This window comes from Mirounga angustirostris, unplaced genomic scaffold (assembly GCF_029215605.1).
Source record: "Mirounga angustirostris isolate CCGP_5_RB_7025 unplaced genomic scaffold, mMirAng1.0.hap1 SCAF_1, whole genome shotgun sequence".
NCBI classification, from domain to species: Eukaryota; Metazoa; Chordata; class Mammalia; order Carnivora; family Phocidae; genus Mirounga; species Mirounga angustirostris.
Genome location: NW_026991709.1, coordinates 199,628,446 through 199,651,005, shown reverse-complemented (window position 1 = coordinate 199,651,005; position 22,560 = coordinate 199,628,446). Strand labels below are relative to the sequence as shown.

At 50.1% G+C, this 22,560-nt stretch overlaps 1 protein-coding gene across 2 annotated transcripts in view; it reads right to left on the bottom strand.

The window, feature by feature from the left end:
* Nucleotides 1-22,560, bottom strand: part of SCAP (SREBF chaperone) — a 67,706-nt gene that overhangs the window by 9,608 nt on the left and 35,538 nt on the right. Inside the window, exons 1-7 of one of the 2 annotated variants that reach the window (XM_045862546.3) lie at nt 13,743-13,869; nt 5,261-5,437; nt 3,494-3,651; nt 2,472-2,692; nt 2,199-2,304; nt 1,329-1,501; nt 815-941 (exon numbers count right to left, since the gene is read on the bottom strand). In XM_045862546.3, coding sequence (XP_045718502.1) covers nt 815-941; nt 1,329-1,501; nt 2,199-2,304; nt 2,472-2,692; nt 3,494-3,651; nt 5,261-5,344 — 869 coding nt within the window. In that variant the 5' untranslated portion in view covers nt 5,345-5,437; nt 13,743-13,869. Of the gene's footprint in view, nt 1-814; nt 942-1,328; nt 1,502-2,198; nt 2,305-2,471; nt 2,693-3,493; nt 3,652-5,260; nt 5,438-13,742; nt 13,873-22,560 lie in introns of those variants that run through there. The other variant, XM_045862545.3, reaches the window with a different exon arrangement.

Genomic DNA, 22,560 nt, shown 5'->3' with positions numbered 1-22,560 from the left:
GCCAGGCCAAGGGCGGGCAGGGGGTGGGTGTAGCCAGAGCCGGGGAGACCGAAGACAAACATGGGCCGGGGCTTCCAGCCCAAAAGTTGGAGAGAAATGGCAAGAGAAAGCACACATCAATGGAAAGGTGGAAAATTAGAGTGTGCTTGTGTCTTTTAAAAAAACTCCAAAATGACCTATTTTATTAGTCATTTAAATGTTTTAGTAGTAAAAAAAGGGAAGAAATATACCTTTTTTTTTTTTAAGATTTTATTTATTTATTTGACAGAGAGATAGAGAGAGAGCACAAGTAGGCAGAGTGGCAGGCAGAGGGAGAGGGAGAAGCAGGCTCTCCGCTGAGCAGGGAGCCGGACTCGATCCGGCTCGATCCCAGGACCCTGGGACCATGACCTGAGCCGAAGGCAGCCGCTCAACCGACTGAGCCACCCAGGTGCCCCGAAATGTACCTTTCTTAACCTCCTACCCATCTGTGCCTTAAACCATCAAGGAGCAGTATGCATGTGTATATATATGAACACACATGCACGTCCACATCCACTTACAGACACACACACACGAAGGACAAGGCCACATGTGTGCAGAAACCCACTTATATACACATATACAACCCCACCTGTATACGTGTTATATGTATACACAGATGTACTATACATACATGAGTATGAACGCAAGCCAGGTAAGTTAAAGGTAAAAAATGTACCTCTTAAATGTCAAGATAACAACGCAAAGATACAAGGTACCAGCAAGCATCCAGTCCCGGGCAAGCCCAGAGGCTCTCCGGTCTGAAGCTCGGTGGAGCCTGGTGGGGACCTACCCGCCGTTGAGGGTGGGTGTCAGGCCGAAGAGTGTGCAGAGCCCCACGGACATGAGCAGCGAGCTGAGCACTGTGACCACGGCAGCCAGAGCCAGCCCCCACTTGGACTTGACCATGTCGATCTTGCCTGGAGGGCAGAGAGGGCACATCAGGGTGGCATCTCCCCCAGACCCTGACACACCCCGGCCCTTTGGGGCTTATCTCCCAGGAGTAGAGTGAGGAAGGGGTGGCCCCTGGTTTAACCCAAGAAAAGGACAGCCACGCAAACTTCCCAGTCTCAGAGAAATGGTGTCTTTTGGGAACCCTAACCCAAGAAGGGTCTTTTCCTGAGAAGCCAGAGAAGGCCTGGACCCACCCAAGCCTGAGACTCTGCTGGAGGATGAAGCCCTGGCTTTTGTGACCGCTGGGCATGTCTGACATCTCTGCCCAAGCCACCTCCAGAAGCAGGGAGGCAGGTGGTCCGGAATGCCCATTTGGCTTGGAGAAAGCCCCAGCCTCCGTGCTGTGCACCTACGTGTGGAGAAGTAGATGTAGGCAAACAAGATGATGTAGGTGGTCACGAGGGGGATGAGTTCGGCGATGCCAATCTCCTCCTTGAAGTGCACGTGGACCAGGCTCTCCGCCCGCAGGCTGCAGTTGGGGCTGGGGTGCAAGAGCATCAGGCGGGCCCGCAGGCTGCCCAGGAACCTGCTCATGGAGTGGAGCGGGGTGGGGTGGATGAACTGTCCCTCTTGGGCCAGGGGCAGAGACAATCCCTGGAAGCAAGGCCAATCAGGGCTGCCCTCCTCCCCATGTTGGAGGGAGCTTTTCTGTGGTGTCTGAGCTTCCCCACAATCTCCAAGGGGCTTTGGAAGAATGACAAAGTTGTCTCAGGAGCTCCCCCAGCCCCATCCTCAACACCCCTTTCCTGATCCATCATAGCACTCTTGAGTGCCCCAGGCCCAGAGAGCCAATCGGAGGCATCTCCGGTCCTCTCTGCCTTGGTAGGGAGCTGCCTGCAGCACTTTGCTGGGAAGGCCTGAGGCCACATCGGGCTCAGGAGTCACCAGCTGGGGACTCCTACCAGAGGCTCAAGAAAGATCAGTGGAAGCACCAGGACACTGAATTTGCCTTAGTCCCCTATTCTTTTTTTTTTATTTTTTAAATTCAATTATCCAACGTATAGTTAGTCCCTTATTCTTAACTAGGCCAGGTCACGTCATCCCCGCTCAAATGTGAAAGCACAGCATCCTTCAGTCTAAGGGAAATAAACATTTCAACTGGAGGCCTGAAAACTGCAAGTTCCCAGGGGGCGTTCTGGGCACCCTAAACCAGAACGGGGACTACTCAAAGCCTCATGCCATTCCACAGCCCAGCCAGGAGCCCCGAGCGCCGACGGCCTTACTTGGCGTGGTAGCGCTGGAAGACCAGGGTGATGGTGTACGAGACCATCCTCTTCCTGGTGTAGAGGCTCACCCCGCTGTACTTCCCAGGAACACCAAAGAGCAAGTCTGCAGACAGAAACCAGCAGTACTGACATCTGAAGACAGCCACTGTAGAGCCGCCAAGGACCCCTCCCTACCCCCCACCCTAAGAAGCAAGGGGTAACCCCTGATATGCCAGAGCACCCATCAAAGAGGACATGGTGATCAACCTAGGCAACCTGCCCTGGAGGTACCTTTGAGTGTGGCTGAGGTCTGTAGGGTTTTGGGCTCGTGCTGGTGGATGGTCCCGATGATGTCAGGATCAGCATGGAAGCGTTCCCGGTCATTCTGCCAGAAGTTCCCAGGGGACAGCAGCAGGCATCCATGCTCGGGAAGTAGGTTCCGGAGCTTCCTGAGGCCTGGCAGCAGGTCAGTCACCTGCAGGCACACCTCCTCCAGGCCCCTGGTCCCAGAACTGTGCAGGAGATAGCACAAGGCACCCGCTGTGTCCGCGAGCACTCAGCAGGCGCACTGCACTTACGGGGAGAGCCTCTGTCATCAGGTTCCCGGATGCCTGCTATCTCAAAGAGCCTAAGGATTAGGACAGCAGGGGACAGTTCTCCCAGGTGGTCAACAACCAAACCATGTGGTTGATGGACCTTCACAGTACACGTGCAGCCCCGAGCCTCTCTGAGAAGTGTGTTCTGGGAGCGTGCACAACCTCTCGCCCACTAAGACACCTCAGCCAATTCAGTGGGCAGCTGAATTCAGTGGCAATTCAGTGGGCAGAAAATGAGGGGCTTCATTTCATTCACCAAAACGCGTGTCAAAGCTCTCAGCTAACTGAAATTCCAGCGGGTGAAGCAGCCTGTGAAGCCAGCACACTCCGGAGACCCACGGGGGGCCGGGGGACACCGCCCGGGCTGGGGCTTCAGAAGTGATCCCCAGGTGGAGCGGGCTTCTCCTCAGCCCGACCACAGTCACGTCCACACCTCTGAGCCACCAGGCAGTAAGCCACCTGCGGGGCGAGCAAGCTCGGCACGGGGTCAGCACAGAGGACACCTACTCTATCTGAGACCTGAGGACGAAACCACCTGCGCCCTCTGAAGAGGTCCAGGGGAGCGCGGCCACAGTGGCCCCACAGGAGGCTGAGGAAGGCAAAGCGAGCTCACCCGCCACTCTTCTCACTTGTTCAATTTCTGCCAAGCTGGCTGGCTCAGTATTGCCCTTTGGGACGGAACAGATTCAGGGAGGCTGGGGTCTCTGAGAGGGATACCTGTCTCTCAGCACGTGGTTCCGGATCTCTTCCACCAACTGGAATGCCCGGGACAGAGGAGAACGGAACACATCCACCGCCAGCAGGTTCTTGTGCCAGGGAGACACCGAGGACTTCACAAATATCTGCTGGATGTAAGCCACGGGGGCGCCCACATACTGCAGAAGAAATAGGGGAGGGGGGAAATGGGCCCACATTCAGTAAGGGTTTACTATGCATCTACGATGGGCAAAGTGTGTGGGGCCCAAAGGACAGGCCTTCAAAAATGAAGATGTCCACGAGGGGCTTTTTACCATCTATGAACCATTTTCCTAAACACTTCCCAATAGACCAGGGATCGGCAGACTATGGCCAAAGGCTCAATCAAGCCCAGCACCTGCTTTTCTAAATACGGTTTTCCTGGAACACAGCCATGCCCACTCCATTCCGTACTGTCTGGGGCTGCTTTCACGAAACAATGGCCGAGGTGAATGTTCACCACAGAGACTATGACCCATGAAGCCTAAAGCACTTACCATCCAGTCATCTATGGGACCGCTCTGCCGCCCTCACAGTGGACCCTAAGCTCCCAATAGGGTGCAGCCTTAGGGATCCTGCCACTTGCAGGTTAGCGGATTTTAAAGATCCAAGGACCCAATTTTAAATCCCGGCTCTCCAATTGTATGGCCTTGGGAACATGTTGGATTTCTCTGGATTTTGGTTTCCTCACTATGAAAGGGGGGTGACTGACATTCACCCTGCAGCATCGAGAATATGCACACACACTCACACACGCCTCCCACCACAAGGACCCAGAGACACACATGCGTATAAACAGCACATGCAGAGATTAAGTATTAATGGAAATATTAGCAATAAACAGTTGTGGCACATCTTTTCATCGCCCTCCCCCGACAGTCCTATGAGAAGGTGACTCCCCAGGCTTTCATGACTCGTGCAGGGGAATGCAAGGACCCAAGCCCGTGTGTCCTCACTGAATGTCACACACTTCTCTCACTAGAACCGGCCATCTGCCCTGGAAGGGCTAACAACAGGCACCTGACCGAAGTATTTAGACATGTAACAGGCATGTCTGAATAACTCCCAGTGATGGACAGCTCATGGAGCACCCCCAAAATGAGGTACTGGATTAGCCGTGGCAGGATTACAGCCCAGGGAGAAAGTGCGTGGAGCCGTGAGGTGGGGAAGGCCAGGCAGGAGGGGGATGGGGAGGGCCCCTGAGAGCACATCCAGTCCAGAGAGCACAGGGAGTCCTGCCAGGTAATCCCAGAAATCATAGCTAGAGTGAGGGGAGGCTGGGAGGATGCCTGACTGAGCAGTCTGGTTTCTCACCAGCTGACAAAGAACAGCCCCGGGGAATCTCTGAGAGGAAGGGTGACCGGACGAAAGCAGCGCTCCGGAAGCCTACTCTGGAGTTATGGCGACAGCCAGCTGGAGGCCGGGCAAGACGGCCGGCGCCATGACGCACGGTGGTGCCCGGCTGCAGGGAGCTGCAAGGGCTGTCTCCACGCCTGCGCCACAATCAGGGACTCCCAAGGGCAGGGGAGGACATGAAGGAAGGCCACTCAGCCACTCGATGATGGCCGGATAGGTTACTGCACAAGCGAGGGTCAGGATGCTGAACCGAACAGCAAGTTAAGGCCTCCTGAGCTTAAAGAACAACCCAAGGCAACCACCTGTGCCTTTGTGAAGTTTACACTTATGAAGCCATGTCTTACAAAGGCTCTGGGGACAGAAGGCCTCACCTGCTTTGTCATTTGCACCGACCTGGCCTGTTAGAAGCTGCCCAGAGGCACAGAGGGATCTGGATGGAGCCGGCTGCCGCAGGCTCTGACCTGAACAGCAGCTCATTGGTTCAACTCATCACACAGGCCTGCGTGGGGGAGGAGCCGTCGCGTACAGCTCTACAAGGAGAGCTGTCCCCGGGGCAATCATCCCCAAACCCTGTGAAGGACGCAGCGTGTCACCCAGGGGCAGCAGGGCATCACGGAGCCTCCAGCCCCAGGTTCGTACCCACTGGCTGCAAGGCTGTGTCGCACACACCACCTCCTCTGCCCAGGGCCCTCCTCAGGCCCTCCACCTCCGCCTCCACGCTCAGGCCCACTGAGCCTCTGTGACTGAAGCCTTAGTGTCCAGGCGGGAAACTCCTTCTGGCTCCTGGGCCCTCCACTTCTTCTCCAGCCCCCTTCCCACCAGGCACCTTCTCCCCAGCCAGGACCACTCGGTCCACCATCTCAGCAAGTGCTAACAAACATGACTCAGAACCGGAGCCTTCTCCCTGGGCCCTAGGGACGGCTCTAGAAGTTCTGGGAGCACCTTGCTCCCCCAATTTTTAAAAGTTTCTGCCTAGAAGTGTACATATTATGACTACCATCATCATTTTTAGGAGAGAGGATCCATGGCTTTCATCAGATTTTCATAGCAGCACGTAACCCCTTTACCCTAGGTAGCTCTTTCTCGGTTGTCCTTCCACCAGTGCTGGGTAAACCCTCTACTCATTTGTTTGCATGCCCGACCAGCACAGCAAGCCGCACCAGACGAGAACCGGGGAACAGTGATTCCTACTGCACAGCCCTGCTCCCTGGCCTTGGCGGGGCCTCCCTCTGCTGCAGGGCTCCTGATTCACTCTCCCTGATTTCCAAATGAACTTCCCAAGCAGCTATTCCATGTCTTTGCAACTCTTCCAAGGTCTTGGTCCACTCATTTAACAGGTTTGTAGCAAACCTGTCACCCAACACAGGCTCCCTCAACCCCCCTCTCTGGGCATCAAAATTCCCTCTCCGCGGTTTATTCAACAGGCACGGGCCTGACTCTTGTCATCCACTATCTCAGTCTGGGTTCCCCAGGAGCAGACCCTAAGAGAGGTGGTTTACTTGGGAGGTGCAGAAAGCAGAGAGAGGGGAAAAGGACAAGGAACAAGGGAGGGAAAGCAGACAACAAAGGGTGTTACTGGTCGCTTGTGCAAGTGACCTCTGTGGGTAATGGGGTTTAGCTGAGTCATCCCACCTGAGGGATTAGAGAGCTCAGCTATTACACGCCCCACCCCGCGGCTACTGCTTGAGGGCTGCTCCTAGGGGACACCAACTCCCCGGCACCTCAGACCTTGCTGCACCTGAGATGCTCTGATACGGGAGATGCAGGGACTGGTAGCTGACAAGCAGGCGGGCAGGCGCTGAAAGGGCAGGGGGGATGTGGCCAGGGCCCCACCACTCCCCGTGCTGGGCGCTATCACAATCGCCGCTGGCTATTATTAAGTGGGAGACAGACATCCGAAGGCAGTGACTGCGGAAGCGTAAGGGCCCGTGGATCTAGATGCCCGCAGACACTGCGCGCAGACTCCTCACTAGACAGAGGTTGTGGCAGGCAGTCTTCTACCCCGGCCCCAGTCTCCCCCACCCCCGGTGCTCACGCCCACGTGCAATCCCCCCCGAGAGTGGGCTGCGCCTAGTGACTGGTTTCTGACAGATGACGACAGAAGTAATGACGTCATTTCTGAGATTAGGTTACAGAAGATTATAACCCTTGGGGATGTAATGCTCAGTGAAATAAGCCAGTCACAAAAAAACAAGTCCTGTACAATTCTACTCCTATGAGGTACCTAAAATAGTAAATTTATAGACACAGAAAGAACAACGGTGGTTGCCAGGGCTGGAGGAAGAGGGGGGTTATTAATAGGTATAGGGTTTCTGTTTTACAAGATGAAAAGTTATAGAGATGGATGGTTGTACAACATGAATGTATTTAATATCAGTGAACTATATACCTAAAAAGGGTTTATATGGTAAATTTTATGTTGTATTTTCACACACACACACACACACAAGGGCACACAGGCTCGTGCATGTGCACAAGCAACTGAAAGGAAAGAGACTATAATTCTTCCTCTGTCCCCTTCTTCTGGAACCACCACTCTGATGAAGTTAGCCATGTTGTGAACTTCTCTGGAAGGTCCACGAAGCAAGGAACTGAGGGGGCCCTCAGCCAACACACGGTGAGGAGGGGAGCCCCTCAGCTCAACAGCCTGCAAGAAGCCCCTTGCTAGCTGGCCACTGAGTGAGCCTAGAAGCGGATTCTCCCCATTCGGGCTTGGAGATGAGTGCAGCCTTGGCTGATACCTTGAGTGCAGCCTTGGGAGACCCTGCGCTAGAGGTCGCAGATAAGAAAACCAAGCCCAGAGAGATAAAGGATGTGTCCAAGGACAGAGCTGACAGGCAGCTGAGCCAGGATTAAAGCCAGGGCTGCCCAATTCTCAAACCTGTTTTTTCTCAACAGCCAATGTGCCTGGGTGGTGGGGAACCATGCGAGTTCCCGTAGAGAACAGGAAACAGACGGCAAGGCCCACCACGAGCAGTGTAGGAGGGGGGCTGAGGTCCTAGGGATCCCTGGGGTCTCCGGCCACCAGCATTCACAGCATGAGGCGCTGACCAGGGCCCTGTGGAAACCCCGCGTCCAGGCTTAGACACCACCACAGACACCGCAGTGCCGGCCCAGGAAGCCCAGCCAGCTCTGCGGCTGGCCAGGTCGGGCTTCGTGTGGAGTTCAGGGCTCCTGATGACCCCGTCTAGGGGAGCCAGGCCAGTGCAGGAGACCTCAGGCTTGTTTGTTTGTTTTTATTTTTATTTTTTTTAAAGATTTATTTGACAGAGAGATAGAGCACAAGTAGGCAGAGCAGCAGGCAGAGGCAGAGGGAGAAGCAGACTTCCCCGCCGAGCAGGGAGCCCAACTCAGGGCTCCATCCCAGGACCCTGGGATCATGACCTGAGCTGAAGGCAGATGCTCAACCGACTGAGCCACCCAGGCGCCCTGTTTTTGTTTTTTTTTTAAATACAGTCCTTCCTCTCCATTCAGATAGAGCAACCTAGAGTTCCCGGGAGTTTACCTTTACACTGACACATCCAGGGGCTCTCTGCAGAACCTGACAGAGGATGCCTGTTACTCAGCAATTCTGAAAACCAGGGCTCCTGATCCTTGTCCTCCAGCCCTGGGCACGTAAGGGGGTGTGGTGGGCGGGGGGGAAGGAGGGAAAGGCAGGCTCAGGGGACCCAGCTGGGTTCAACTTCTAGTGCCAGCCCTGGCTGTGTGCCTTGGACAACAGTGTCTGCACTCTCTAAGCCCCAGGCCCTTACTAGGGAATGGGGATGGAATCCCAGACCTCACGCATCACTGTGAGGACCCAACAAAACAACACATATAACCATCCGGCAAAGTGGCCAAAAACATGTCACTTATATGGAGTTACATTACCATGGCTTAAAACTATTAAAATTAGATTTGGCATCTCCTGAAGATCAATCCCTTCACTCCTTTCACACCCCCAACCCTTCTCCTAAGCATGGTCACCTACGTCTCCAAGTTTCTCCAAGTTCAGTACACATGATCTTCCTACTGCCACTTTCCTCATGTCCTTGCCTCTGGGGGACTGGCTTCCCACTGCATATACGATCAAAGTTGAAACCCTACCGCCTCAGATTCAATTTGGCCCCACCTACCTTATCACCCATCATGCACCAAGAAAAATGACTCAATTTACATTCCTGGTCTGCTAAATAAGCCGGGCTGTTTCTCTGTTAAACAAGAAGCTTTTCCTCAGCACTTACTATGTTAAAATACCAGACTATATGTGCTCGAATGGAACACAATTCCTACTGGGTGGAAATAGAGGAGAAGCAGGGCAAGAGAGCTGGGGAAGGCTTCCTGGAGAGAGTGGTATCTGAGCTCTGCTAAATGACTGCAGGCCTGCGGTGCCCCGGAGGGCAATCCAAGCATATGAACTTTGGTCCTCCTCCAGAACTTCGGCCAGATCTGATCAATGACTGACAACAGTGACAGCCACAAATGTGTCAAATGCAAGTGATGGGCCTGGCACTAAGCCTTTGCATGCCTTCGTGTAATCCTCTGACAACATATGATATAGATATGATTATCGTCCCCATTTTATGAATGAGGAAACATGGGCACGAAGGTGTGAAGTAACCTGCCCAAGGTCACACGTGTGGGAAATGGAAAGCTTCTACCATTTCTGCTTTGTTCTTCTGTTCCTCTGGTAAAAACATCCCTTTTTCCAGAAGGTGCCCCTCCCAACCTGACAAGGCCATTAGTTAGTGACTCCACTCTTAGAGAGCGGGGGCCTGACTCAGAGCACCAGGACCCGGCATAGTGAATCAGAGACCTCTCTGCAGGACCCACAAAGGCAAGACTGCACAGCACAGCTGACATCCCACCATGGGGACACTAGAGCAAGAGGGCAGAAAAAGGGCTATATAGAAAGCCATCTCCAGCATATGGAAAGACTGGCAATTCAATAAAAAGAAATCCAAACGACTTCATTCAAAATGGGTGAACACCTACCAAAGAAAGACATGCAAATACAATAAGCACCTGACATTAATCATCTGGGAAAGGCAAATGAAGACCACAATGAGATTTCTCTATGTATCCATTAGAAAGCCTTTTTAAAAACTGTACCAATAGCTTTACAGCATAAAGACTAAACTTTAATGTATGGAAATTTATAAAGTAACTCAAGAGGCTGACGTATGTGAAAAGAATGATGCTTCACCCCTGCAGTCTTCCCTTTCAAACCCACAATCCCAGGCTAATCTAGAGAAAAAACAAAAAATCCCCCTGGAGGGCAGCTCTACAAAATACCTGGCCGCTACTCAAAACTGTCAAGCTCATCAAAGACAAGGAACGTCTGCGAAGCTGTTGTACCCAAGAGAGGCCACCGGGGAAGCAACACGCGAGTGTAATGTGGTGCCCTAAATGGGATCCTGGGAGAGAAAAAGAACTTCAGGTAAAACCTAAGAAAATGTGGCTTCCTTAGTTTTCCTTAGTGACAGGTTCTCAGAATTTCCTTGTTTTTGATAACCTTGACAGTTTTTTTTTTTTTTAAGATTTTATTTATTTATTCATGAGAGACAGAGAGAGAGAGAGGCAGAGGGAGAAGCAGGCTCCCCGATGAGCTGGGAACCCTACGCAGGACTCGATCGCAGGACCCCGGGATCGTGACCTGAGCCGAAGGCAGACGCTTAACCATCTGAACCACCCAAGTGCCCTAACCTTGACAGTTTTAAGGAGTTGTAGTCAGGTATTGTATAAAAAGTCCCTCAATTGGGGGGGTGCCTGGGTGGCTCAGTCGTTAAGTGTCTGCCTTCAGCTCAGGTCATGATCCCAGGGTCCTGGGATCGAGCCCCACATCGGGCTCCCTGCTCCACAGGAAGCCTGCTTCTCCCTCTCCCACTCCCCCTGCTTGTGTTCCCTCTCTCGCTGTCTCTCTCTCTGTCAAATAAATAAATAAAATCTTCAAAAAAAAAGTCCCTCAATTGGGATTCATCTGAGGTTCTTCCCATAATTAGGCTGGGATTATGGGTTTCTGGGAAGAAGACCAGAGGTACAGTGTCTCACTTGTCACACATCAAGGGTATATACTATCAGTCTGATCTATCACTGCCGACGTTGACTCTGACCGCCTTGCTGAGGAGGTATCTGTTTGGTTCTCCACTCTAAAGTGCTTCTTTTCTCCCCGTCTCCATACAGTGTTCTTTGGAAGGAAGTCACTATGCACAGTCCACGCTTAAGGAAGGGAAGTTATACTCCACCTCCTTGAGGGCAGAGTATTTACATAAATTATTTAGTATTTTTGCCCAGATTTGTCTATTTCCCCCCATTTACTTATTCAATCATATGAACTCAGATATTTATTTTATACTTTGGGTTATAATCCAATACTACTTTGCTTTATTGTAAAATATATTTTATTTTCTAGCATTGGCCATTGGGAGCTCTTTCAGTTGGTTCCTGTATCCCTTTGACATACATCATATTTATTTTAAACTGACATCTTTGTCTTCTCTTTCTAGCCAGACTGAGATCTCCCCGGAAGTCGTGAGGCTCTATGTGTCCCTTAGATCATCACCCTGCCGGGCACACCACAGGCATGCAATAAACATATGCTGAATACTAGAAGGAATGGAGGAAGGAAGGAAGGATGTTCTGGTTCCTGGATGGGCAGCAGGTGCTTGTGCTGTGCTGCCCGGTGCCTGAGCCTCCTGATTTTCCTTTTGAAATGGTCCTTTCTTGTCCTCAGCCTCATGATGGAGACAACTAACAATAAAGCCAGTCAACAAAGTACCCGCCTTCACCACAGGATTTGGGATGGGGACAGGCAGGTAACCTCAGTTAGAATCAACCTGGCACCTCCTCATCCTGCACCAGATTGGATATTGCAACAACATGGGGCTGAAGCTGCTGGAGCTGTTAGGTAGATCAAGAGTGGAGCTGACAGAGTAGAAAGGTGGGCTCCTTTTGAGGCCCAAGCCATACTATCCTTGAGTTCTAGGACTCCAAAAATTCCCTTTTTGCTTACTCTAGTTTGGGCTGAGTTTTTTGTTCCTTATAACTAAAGCAGTCCTTACCATTCCTGTTTTGCTGGCCTGAATTTTCAGCACGGATTATCCGTGGAGGTAAGGTAACTGACCACTAACCTGCATAGCACCAGGTCACTGCACCGAGGCCTTCAAGGCGGGGGCCAGGGCGGGGCGGGGGGGACCTCCAATGAGGAAGACAGAAAACAGACAATCCTCTGTTGAGCCCTGAAATTATTTGTACACCTGCTTACTATCATCATCCCAGACCAAAGAAGGGCACTATGGAAGTTAAAGAGCTCACAAACACGTCACCCCCTCCCCCAATAGCTGTATCATTAAACGTCTCTCCTGTACCGTCAGGCCCACCGAACTCCTGGAGTCACGAAACATCCACAAACACAGACCACCCTGTTGTGACCAGGAGCCCTCAGTTCCACCCTGCGGTACAACTGCATCAGAGGTTAATGAAGGTAAAAGGTCTGAACCAAGAAGGTCCCATGCGGAGCCAATGGTCAAGCTGGGACATGAAGTCACAGAGCTGGTTTCTGCCAGCATCAGACATGCTCGCTCTGACCTTCATGGACAGAGTCCTAGGAAGATGGATTCACGTACAGCTTAACACACACCCAGCTGACCAGCTGGGTCTCTATTTAGCATCAGCAGGGCTAAATTTGTAACAAGGTACCTGACAGCTACATTACCCTCGAAGGAAACAGAAAGGAATGTACCACCACTGTCGGAGAGAAGGCGGGAGCACAAGAGCTCTGCTCTCTGAGCTTTGGATTTCCTCCTCAACAACACAGCCCAGCACAAATCACGGGACCAAAGCACAATGTGCGAAGGAAGGACACTTTACCCGCTACCTAGCAGGTAAAAGCTTCAGAGATGGGCTAATGGAGCTCGTAAGATTTCTGAATAACAAGTCCAGCATCACAGTGAGTTAGTTCCTCCGCCTGAGACCTTCAACTGGAGCGACTGTTACTTCCTAGTGGCCATCAGTGCTCAGCTCAGAGACAGTCAACTGGGGATGGTATGGTCCAGGAGCAGCAGGGGTCAGGAGTCCCGGGGTTCTGATGTAGTGCTGACCCCACGTAAACTAAATAACAGAGGCTCCTCATCACTCTGGCCCCACTTCCTTAACTGTAAAAGGGATTAAAAAAACACAAAACACAAAAACTCAACTCTTTCTACCTAACTGCACTGTGAGGAGAAAATCGGACCTAACCGATCTGAAAAAATGAGGTGCATACCGCATACATTAGATGGTGTCAAGACGCTGATGACAGAACATTCTCTAGGGATGCTCCCTGGTTCTCATGACCGCTTGGGGCAAGGAGATGGCCTGTCTGCCAGAGCACGGCTCGGCCCCGGGCATGGTGTGTGAGCAGGCCAGCTAGGAAGCCAGACCCACCTGGCCACAGTGACCACAACCACAGACCCCACCCTGTTATTGTAGGACAGTCGCACTTTTGTGTCACTTGGGGTTTCCTTTCTAAAAAGGTTATTCATTAACTGTGTGACTAAGTATCTGTGGTGCCTCGGTAAAGCCGGTCAAGGACACGTATTCACCAATCAGAAGCTGGCCACCCTCCTCAGTCGTTAAGCGTCTGCCTTCAGCTCAGGTCATGATCCCAGGGTCCTGGGATCGAGCCCCACATCGGGCTCCTTGCTCAGCAGGAAGCCTGCTTCTCCCTCTCCCACTCCCCCTGCTTGTGTTCCCTCTCTCGCTGTGTCTCTCTCTGTCAAAAAACAAATAAAATAAAAAAATAATAATAAAAAAAAAAAAGAAGCTGGCCACCCTCACCCTCACTCCCAGAACCCCTGCCTTGGCCAATCTCCACCCAACCCTCGGGGCTCTCCCCGGTCACACGCTGAGCACCTACCCACTCTGGCCGCTCACTGGGCTCCCCTGGTTTGCGGTCAGGGGCCACAGGCGGGGGCGAGTAGTCCTTCACAGGAGTGGTGAACTCCACCGGTCCGGTCCCCGGCAGGGGCAGTTTCAGCAGTGGGCAGCTGGGACGAACAAGAAGGAGAGAAGGGTTAGGACACGGCAGGAGCACAGTCCGCGCCAGGACGAGTGACGCAGGGGCCGCTGCAGGTGCTCTGCGCTCTCCCTGCCGGCACCGTACATATGTAAAATACCGGGATCACAGAACTGCAGGGCGAGAAAGACACTCAGAGCCTCTGAGATCACAAGTTTTCAAGCTCATTTTTAGTCACAGGAAGCTTATAAGGAAGTCCAATTCATAAAACAGGCTGGTTGAATATTTTTAGAGACGTAATAAAGATGCTAAAAAAAAAAAAAAAGCTTGTCAAATTAAATATAGGTAAGACAACAATAAGAAACTGGGGGGAAAATCTATAAAAATCCCAAAGGATCCCAATGCATATTGCTGAGCAATTGCTCCAAAAAATCACTGAGGGTGTGGTTTACACTCAGACCCACCGTTCACATGGGAAAACCTTGGTCTTACATCAAAAAGCTGGGGAACCGATGTGCATTTTGTTTCACATCTTTTAAACAAACCTGTTTTTAATTGAGAATTAACTTTTATAGAATACGATGCACAAATCTTAGATAGTTCAATGAATTTTTACATACACATACACCTATGTAATCACTACCTAGATCAAGCTATAGGACATTTCCAGAACCTCAGAAGGCAGCCTTCTGCCCCTGCCCAGTGAAGAGCGTCCCCAAACTACTATCAGGGCGCGCCTGGGTGGTTCAGTCAGTCAAGCGTCTAACTCTTGCTCTCAGCTCAGGTCTTGATCTCAAGGTCGTGAGTTCAAGCCCCGCACTGGGCTCCCCACTGGGTGTGGAGCCTACTTAAAACAAACAGGGGCGCCTGGGTGGCTCAGTCGCTGAGTGTCTGCCTTCGGCTCAGGTCATGAGCCCAGGGTCCTGGGATCAAGCCCCGCATCAGGCTCCCTGCTCTGCGGGAAACCTGCTTCTCCCTCCCACTCCCCCTGCTTGTGTTCCCTCTCTGGCAGTCTCTCTGTCAAATAAATAAAATCTTTTAAAAAATTAATTAATTAAAAAGAACTTCTATCACCATAAATGAGTTTTGCCTTTTTAATGGCTTAAAAATGAAATCACCCATTCCACGTGTGTACTCTCTTGTGAGTGGCTACTTCCACTTAAATTTTATCTGCTAGATTCATCCATACCGGTGCACACAGCAGATCACCCTTTCCCGCAGGTATGTGCCATCCCACTGAATTATACCTCAGTGAATGTTTCCATTTCACTGTCAAGGAACCTGTGGCTGGTTTCCAGTTTCAGTTATTAAAAATAAAGCTATTACGGTCATTTTTATATATGGCTTTTGGTAGCCATAAGCACTCATTTCTGTTGGGTGTGTTCCTAGAAGACAATTTCTGGGGGTTAGAGTGTACATGTTCAGCTTTGCATATAATACCGATTTTCCAAAGTAGTTGTACAAATGTATGCTCCCACCAGTGGTGTGACAGGAGTTCCAACTGCTCCAGAGCCTTGCCACCTCTAGATGTTGTCAGGCCAATTAACTGTAACCATGTCGAGGAGGCAGCAGTGGGGTCTCTCTGTGGTTTCAATGTGCAACAGTGTTGAAAATTCTTTTGCATCCTTGTTGGCCATTTGGACACATCCTCTTTTGTGAAGCCCTTCTTCAACTCTTTTGATTATCTTTTTCTCATTGATTTATAGCTCTTTATATATTCTAGCTATGAGTATGGAGTCCTCTTCACAGCTACACGTTTCCCTCCTAGTCCTACTTTCATAGCACCCCACCAGACTTGGTGTACCATGTTGTTTTCGTTCTCATCTAAAGGTATTTCCTAATTTCCCTTCTGATTACTTGACTCACTGGTTGTTTTAGGATGTCCTGTTTAACTTCCACTTATTTGTGGATTTTCCAGTTTTCCTTCTAGTATTTTTAATTTCATTCCACTGTGATTAGAAAAAACACTCTATATGATTTCAGTCTTCTTTCATTTTTTAAGACTTGTTTAATATGGCCTAACATATGGTCTATCCTGGAGAATGTTCCATGGGCACTTGAGAAGAACATCAATCCTGCCGTTGCTGCGTGTTCTCTACATGTCTGTTAGGTCTGGCTGGCAGACACTGTTGCTCAAGTCCCCCATATACTTATCACCTTGTCTGGTCCTTGTATCCAGTACTGAAAGTGCAGGATTCGAAGGTCAACTATAACTGTGGGTTTCTCAATTTCACATTTCAATTCTGTCCCTTTTCGATTCATATATTTTGGGGCTCTGTTGTTAGGTGTGTGTGTGCGTGTGTGTTTATAACTGGTGTGCACTCTTGCTGTATTAAGGCATTTATCAATATATAATGTCCTTCTTTGTCTCATAGCCTTTTAAATGGTATCTGATAATTATACAGCCACTCTAGGTCTCTTTCTGTTACTATTTGGCATGGAATGTATTTTTCCATCCTCTTATTTTCAGCCTCTTTGCGTTCTTATATCTGATGTGTAGTGTGTATCTGAAGTAGACAGCATATGGATGCAATCTAATCTGCCAATGTCTCTTTAATAGAAGAGTTTAATCCACTCACATTTTATGTGATTACTAATAAGGAAGGATTTACTCGTGCCACTTGTTTTTGCATGTCTTATATAACTTTTGTTCAATTCCTTCAATTGCTACTTTTTTTTTTTTTTTTTTTTTGGTATTTGGCTGATTTTTGGTAGTGTGCCACTTTGACTCCCTTCTATCCTTTTCTGTATTTTTCAAGTTATTGCTTGGTTACCGTGAGGACTACAATTATTATTAACAATTTACAATCACCTAGATTGAATGCTGGGTTGTTACAGAGGGGTTCTACAGATGTGAGCAGGCAGGAGAGAGGTCAGCGACCTTGAAAACAAGACAACTGAAATCATCCAGCCTGAGGAGCTTAGTTTCAACAGTATCTAAACACTGTTTCTATAGATCTGTCTCACCCCTTTTATATTGTTATTGTCACAGATTATAATTTATACATTGTATGCCCATCACCACAGATTTAAAAAATTATTGTTCAATGCACTTGCCTTTTAAAGCCCAAAAGACAAAGAAAGATGTTACAAACCCAACCAAAAGTTACAAGTCTGGTTACCTTTACTAGTGTTATTTTTAATTATGGTTTCAAGTGACTGTCTAGTAACCTTTCATTTCAGCCTGAAGGACTTTCTTTAGTGTTTCTTGTAGGGCAGGCCCAGTGGTAACAAATCCCCTCCGCTTTTGCTTATCTGGCTATTTCTCAATTTCTCCTTCATTACCGAATAATCATATGGTAGAATATATGATTCTTGGTTGAGTTTTTTTTCATTCAAAACTTTAAATGTTATCCAATTGCCTTCTGGCCTCCATGGTCTCTGAGGAGGTATCAGCTGTCAATCACACTGACACTCCCTGGTTCATGAACAGTTGCTCCTCTCTTGCTTTCAAAAGCCAAGGTTCAACTGTTTGGAGGTAGGTGTCAAGGGCTGTCTCCAGACTTAGCTAAGGTTCTGCTCTGGAAAGCTCTGCACAGCACACAGGCTGAGCCCTGGGCTCTGTGTGTGGAGTGGAGTCTGGGGGCCTAGAGCTAAGATGATGGAGCTTTAGCCTCACTACAGGATGAAAGCATGCAGTACACATCCACATTCACTTCCCACACCACAGCTGCTCAACTGACTGAACTAGGGGCAGCCTGTTTCTCAGACTGTGAATTATTAAAAACATCTGTGAATTCTAGGAGTCTAAACACTGCAGCAGGAAGAGAAAGAAGGGCAGGACACTCCAGAACCTCCAATTTTCTCAGGAGTCTCTTGGGAAAAAGTCCACAGGCCTTGACATTCTTCAAGAGGCTGCCAGTCATTCTCCACCCTTGCCCGGGAGCCACACACTTGCTCTCTTGCTCCTGAGGCTCCATCCCTGCTGGAACACGCCTGCCCATTCTTCTCCGAGATCACTCATCTTTGAGGCCTCAGTTATGGTACCACTTGCCCCAGAAAGTCTTTTCCCTTTCCCCAAAGTCTGGGTTTCCCCTTTGGTGGCTCCTCCGGTGAGCTACCGAAGTGCCCCATACCCACCCCAACATGGTTCTTCTCACTGACAGAGACCTGTTTCTGTGCCTGTAACTAGTGATGGTCTCTCTCGCCGAATACCTATGTGCCAGCCACCAATCCCAGCGCCTTCTACCCATTTGCTCATTTAAGCCTCACCACAACCCAGTGAGACGCAGAAGCTATATCCCCACGAGGAAGTGACAGAACCAGCAGGTCAACACAGGCAGTGTGGTACCAGTCTGTGCTCTTAACATCACACTCACATGTCTTGTATTGCATTTGTTTTGCTAAAAAAATTTAAACGACCATACATTCCTTTTAACATAGGCAAAGAAAACACCAAGAAAAAGATTCTACAAAAATGCAAAATTCAAGGGCGCCTGGGTGGCTCAGCTGGTTAAGCGACTGCCTTTGGCTCAGGTCATGATCCTGGAGTCCCGGGATCGAGTCCCGCATCGGGCTCCCTGCTCGGCAGGGGGTCTGCTTCTCCCTCTGCCCTCTTCCCTCTCGTGCTCTCTGTCTCTCATTCTCTCTCTCTCAAATAAATAAATAAAATCTTTAAAAAAAAAAATGCAAAATTCAAGGGAATAATCACCATCCACGGCTACTAAATTCTAGCCAAAAGGAAAGCTTGGAAGCACAGTGTCAGGCAATTTTCAGAAGTAAAAACACTTACTTTTCCAAGGTTAGAAAACAGACTAGAGACATTTAAAGAAACTGTCTGGGGATTTCTACCACCACCCCCATGTTACTTCCCCAAAACTCATTTCTAAGACCAGATTACATCTTGGCTTACCCTGATCTTACAGGGGCAAAGGAAATGAACCAGATCTCCAAAACCTCCCCTGCCTTTCCTGTCTCAGCTCCACCCATCCAGTTGCTCAGGCCAAGCACTTTGATCTTGACTCCTCTTTTTCTCATACTCCACATCTGGTCCTCAGACAATCCTGAGGGCTCCACCTTCAAAATAGCCAGACATGGCCACATCACACCACCTCCAGGCTCTCCACTTAGACTAAGCAACCATCAACTCTCACCTGGAGCAATGCAATCACTTATCTCTTAATCAGGTATGGACCTGAAATCCCCAATCTTCTTCACCACCCAACCCATAACTTTGTCACTGCACCTGCTCCCCACATGTGACCACCTGACGAATCCCAACAGGCTGCTGGGGACCTCCCCTTAATCCCTCTGTTCTTATTTCTGGGCATGCTGGCTCAATTTCCGATTTCCAACTGCTAGCACTTGCATCTCTTTCCCTGAGACTATTGTATTGCTGTTGGAGACCTCTCTGCCTAAGTGGTGGGAATTGAGGCTAGCTGGAGGCAGCCCTCAACCAGTAGTTGATGTGGTGGTTATACAGATCAGGGGTTCACAAACTACAGCCCACAGCCCATTTTTGTGTGGCCCATGAGCTAAGAATGGTTTTTACACATTTAAAAGGTTATTTTAAACAAACAAACAAGGGGCGGGGTCCTGGGATTGAGCCCCGTGTCGTCAGGCTCCCTGCTCGGTGGGGAGTCTGCTTCTCCCTTGTGCTCACTTTCTGTCTCAAATAAATAAAATCTTAAACGAGTAAAACAAACAAAAACAAAAACAAAAAAACAAAACCCAAAAACATGACAGAGACCATATGTGGCCTTACTATCTGGCCCTTTATGGAAAGAGTCTACTGACCCCTGGCACAGACTGTCCAAGCCCCCACACCCAGGTGGGAGCTCTGAGGTGGCCGTCCTACACCATTTCTCAGCATTCCCCAGTGAGATGACACAGCTGCCTGTGGGGATAACTTGCGGGGTGGTGCTCCTTCCTTCCTAGCTCATCGTTCCACCTTGCTGCCAGCACTCATTTCATCTCACACGCAAGCTACACCTTGTCTTAGGGGAGCCCAAACCAAAATCCCCCCTGCCCCCCAAATGCCAGCCAAATTCCTGCCTATCCTTCAAGGCCACACTGCCTCTCTACTCCTCTGTCCCCAAGCCAGTAGTTACCTCTCCTCTATACTCTATGGCAGCCTGCAATCACCGATCCCAGAAACCTCTACTCATCAGCATGATTAATACAAGAAACGTAGGGAGGGAACATGCCATTTTAATTTCTGCATCCCCAATACTAGCCACATGGAAGACATTCAGGAAATGTTCAGGATGAGTTATCTTCCAGATGGCCCACGCACGGCTGACTTCATGGGTGTACAACCCATATTGCTGCACAGGACCCCATGCTCAGAAGGTCCAAGCGCTTGGGGTTTAATGCTCTGCAACAGCAGTATGGACATTCTCAATAAATTCATCTTTAAACTTGTGTTTTGAAGTGAAGTCCATCACAATGGAGCGTGTGCTGAGGGTACGGAGCATAGGTTCACCTGTGGTCCCTCCTGCCTGGGACCACCAGCTCCTCTGCCCCCTCGAATCCCAGGACCTGGCCTTGCCCTCCCTTATCCAGGTATCCCCTTTGCTGCTGCCCCCTGGCAGGGGCCTGAATGTAAAAACAAGGGGAGGGGGTCGAGGTCAGATGTGCACGCCTTGCTGTGTCCTAGGGCAGGGTGAGGTGACAGCCACCCCCTAGCCCAGACTGGCAGCACCACTGCGCATCTGATGGGCCTTTGGGTGGGGACCTTTCACCCACTCCCATGCAAGAACATTTAGGACCTTTAATGGTCCTTTCCCCTGCTTCCTGACCAAGCAGCCTTACACTGTCCTATTGCTCTGGTCCCACAACTACGGGGATGCTACTGGCTCTAGTCTCATCCCCTTCTCACTCCCAGCCACCTGGGATTGGGGTTCAGGAGATGCTGAAGACAGACGGAAACAGCACCCACAGAAATGACGTTCAGAGATGTCACCTGAGGCGACTGTCTGGAGACATCAAGGTGAGACATGTTTTCTCCCTTCCCTTCTCAGAGAACAACAGTACAGGAGGAAGGGTGGGGTAGTGAAAGGCGGTATTTCTGAGATCTCCTGCTCTCTCTTGTGTTTGGGGAAATTTCAGGTGGTGAAGGAGTCTTTGATCTCCCACAGGCACTTCAGAGCCTTTCCGGAGCTTGCTTGTGAGGCCAGGAGTAACTTTTGCTGGGGGAGGCCTTGGCTCTGGCATGCTGAACAGGCCAGTGTCCTGGAGCAGCTGCAGGAGCTGGTCCCCTGGGCTCTCAGGTGTAGGCGGCTTCAGGGCAGAGCTCAGAGGTGCTTTGGGACCCGTCCTCAGCTACCCAGCCTGGCTCTCCAGAACACAGTCACAGATAGGCCTTCACTTATTTAGATTTCTTTCTTGTCCATGAAGAGAATAGAAATGTGTCTAGAGTGGCCACAAAGGCACAGAAAAAAGCAGCCTTTAACACAAGCCCCTGTGTGTACACCCCACCAAGAGGCCATGGCGATCTTGGGGAAACTCGTAACGTGGGCAGACCGGGGGAGGCTGACAAGCAGAGGCCACCACAACTGAGATGTGCAGCCTCAGTCCCAAGGTACTGTGTCCCTCCAGAGAAAAAGGAAGAGGAAAGGGGCCAAGCCTGCTCTGGAATACCCACACAGGCTGCACAATGACCATTCTTCATGAGGTTTAGAATGGCCTCATCGTGATTTAACTTGCTCTCCAAGCTCTCTAGCCATGAGCAGCAGGCTGTAGAATCAACAAGGGACCCAGTGACCCTCATGTTAACCTCTGACCTGCACCCAGGAAGGCCGGTAGGTAGCCTGGCACCCAAGCACTCTTTCTTCATCCCACAGTGCACCTACCACATCCCTGCCTGGAAGCAATAGCACCCTGTGCCTTGCTGGGCTGCTGCTGGGCCATGCCTCGGGTGACCTAACCTCTAGGAAATGTGAAGACACCTCTTGCCACAGTGCCTACGTGCCGCAGGTTCCATCAGATTTTCCCAGAGCAAAGAGCATTCACTGCTCCCAGGGTGATCCAGTGCTGATGAACAGGGTCTACGACTCAGGTGGCTGCTAGATCTGAACAGGGTTCTCAAGGGCAGGGATCCTTTGAGGTCAAGCTGCACAACCGCCTCATTCCAGGGACAATAAAAGATAAGCCACTAAATAGAATGTAGATATCTAACAAAACTACTAAAAGCTGTCTAGGACCCACACTTTGTTTTCTGCAGACAACCCGAGACTCTGAACAGAAGGGGGGACTCTGCTCTGGACAAAGAATCTTCCCAAGGTTTGAAGAGGACAGGCTTGTGCCATCGGGCCACAATATCTGGTCTCTTGGACAAAAAGGCCCAGAATCTGTGGATCCTTTGAAACAACTTTGTCATTTTAGGAGGCTGACAGACTTCATCTAGCCTTGGGAAATTCTTCCTAAGCCAATCAGATTTTAAGAAAAGTTGTTAAAAGGCTCCTTTGAGGGCACCTGGGTGGCTCAGTCGTTAAGCGTCTGCCTTGGGCTCAGGTCATGATCCCAGGATCCTGGGACAGAGCCCCACATCGGGCTCCCTGCTTCGTGGGAAGCCTGCTTCTCCCTCTCCCACTCCCCCTGCTTGTGTTCCTTCTCTGTGTCTCTGTCTGCCAAATAAATAAATAAAATCTTTAAAAAAATAAAATAAATAAAAGCCTCCTTTAAGATAACATGACAAAGATGCCGGTTTGGGAAAGTAATTACAGGGCACTAAGAATGGGACAGTCCCTAAGGCTGGTTTTCCTCTTCAAAGAAAAAC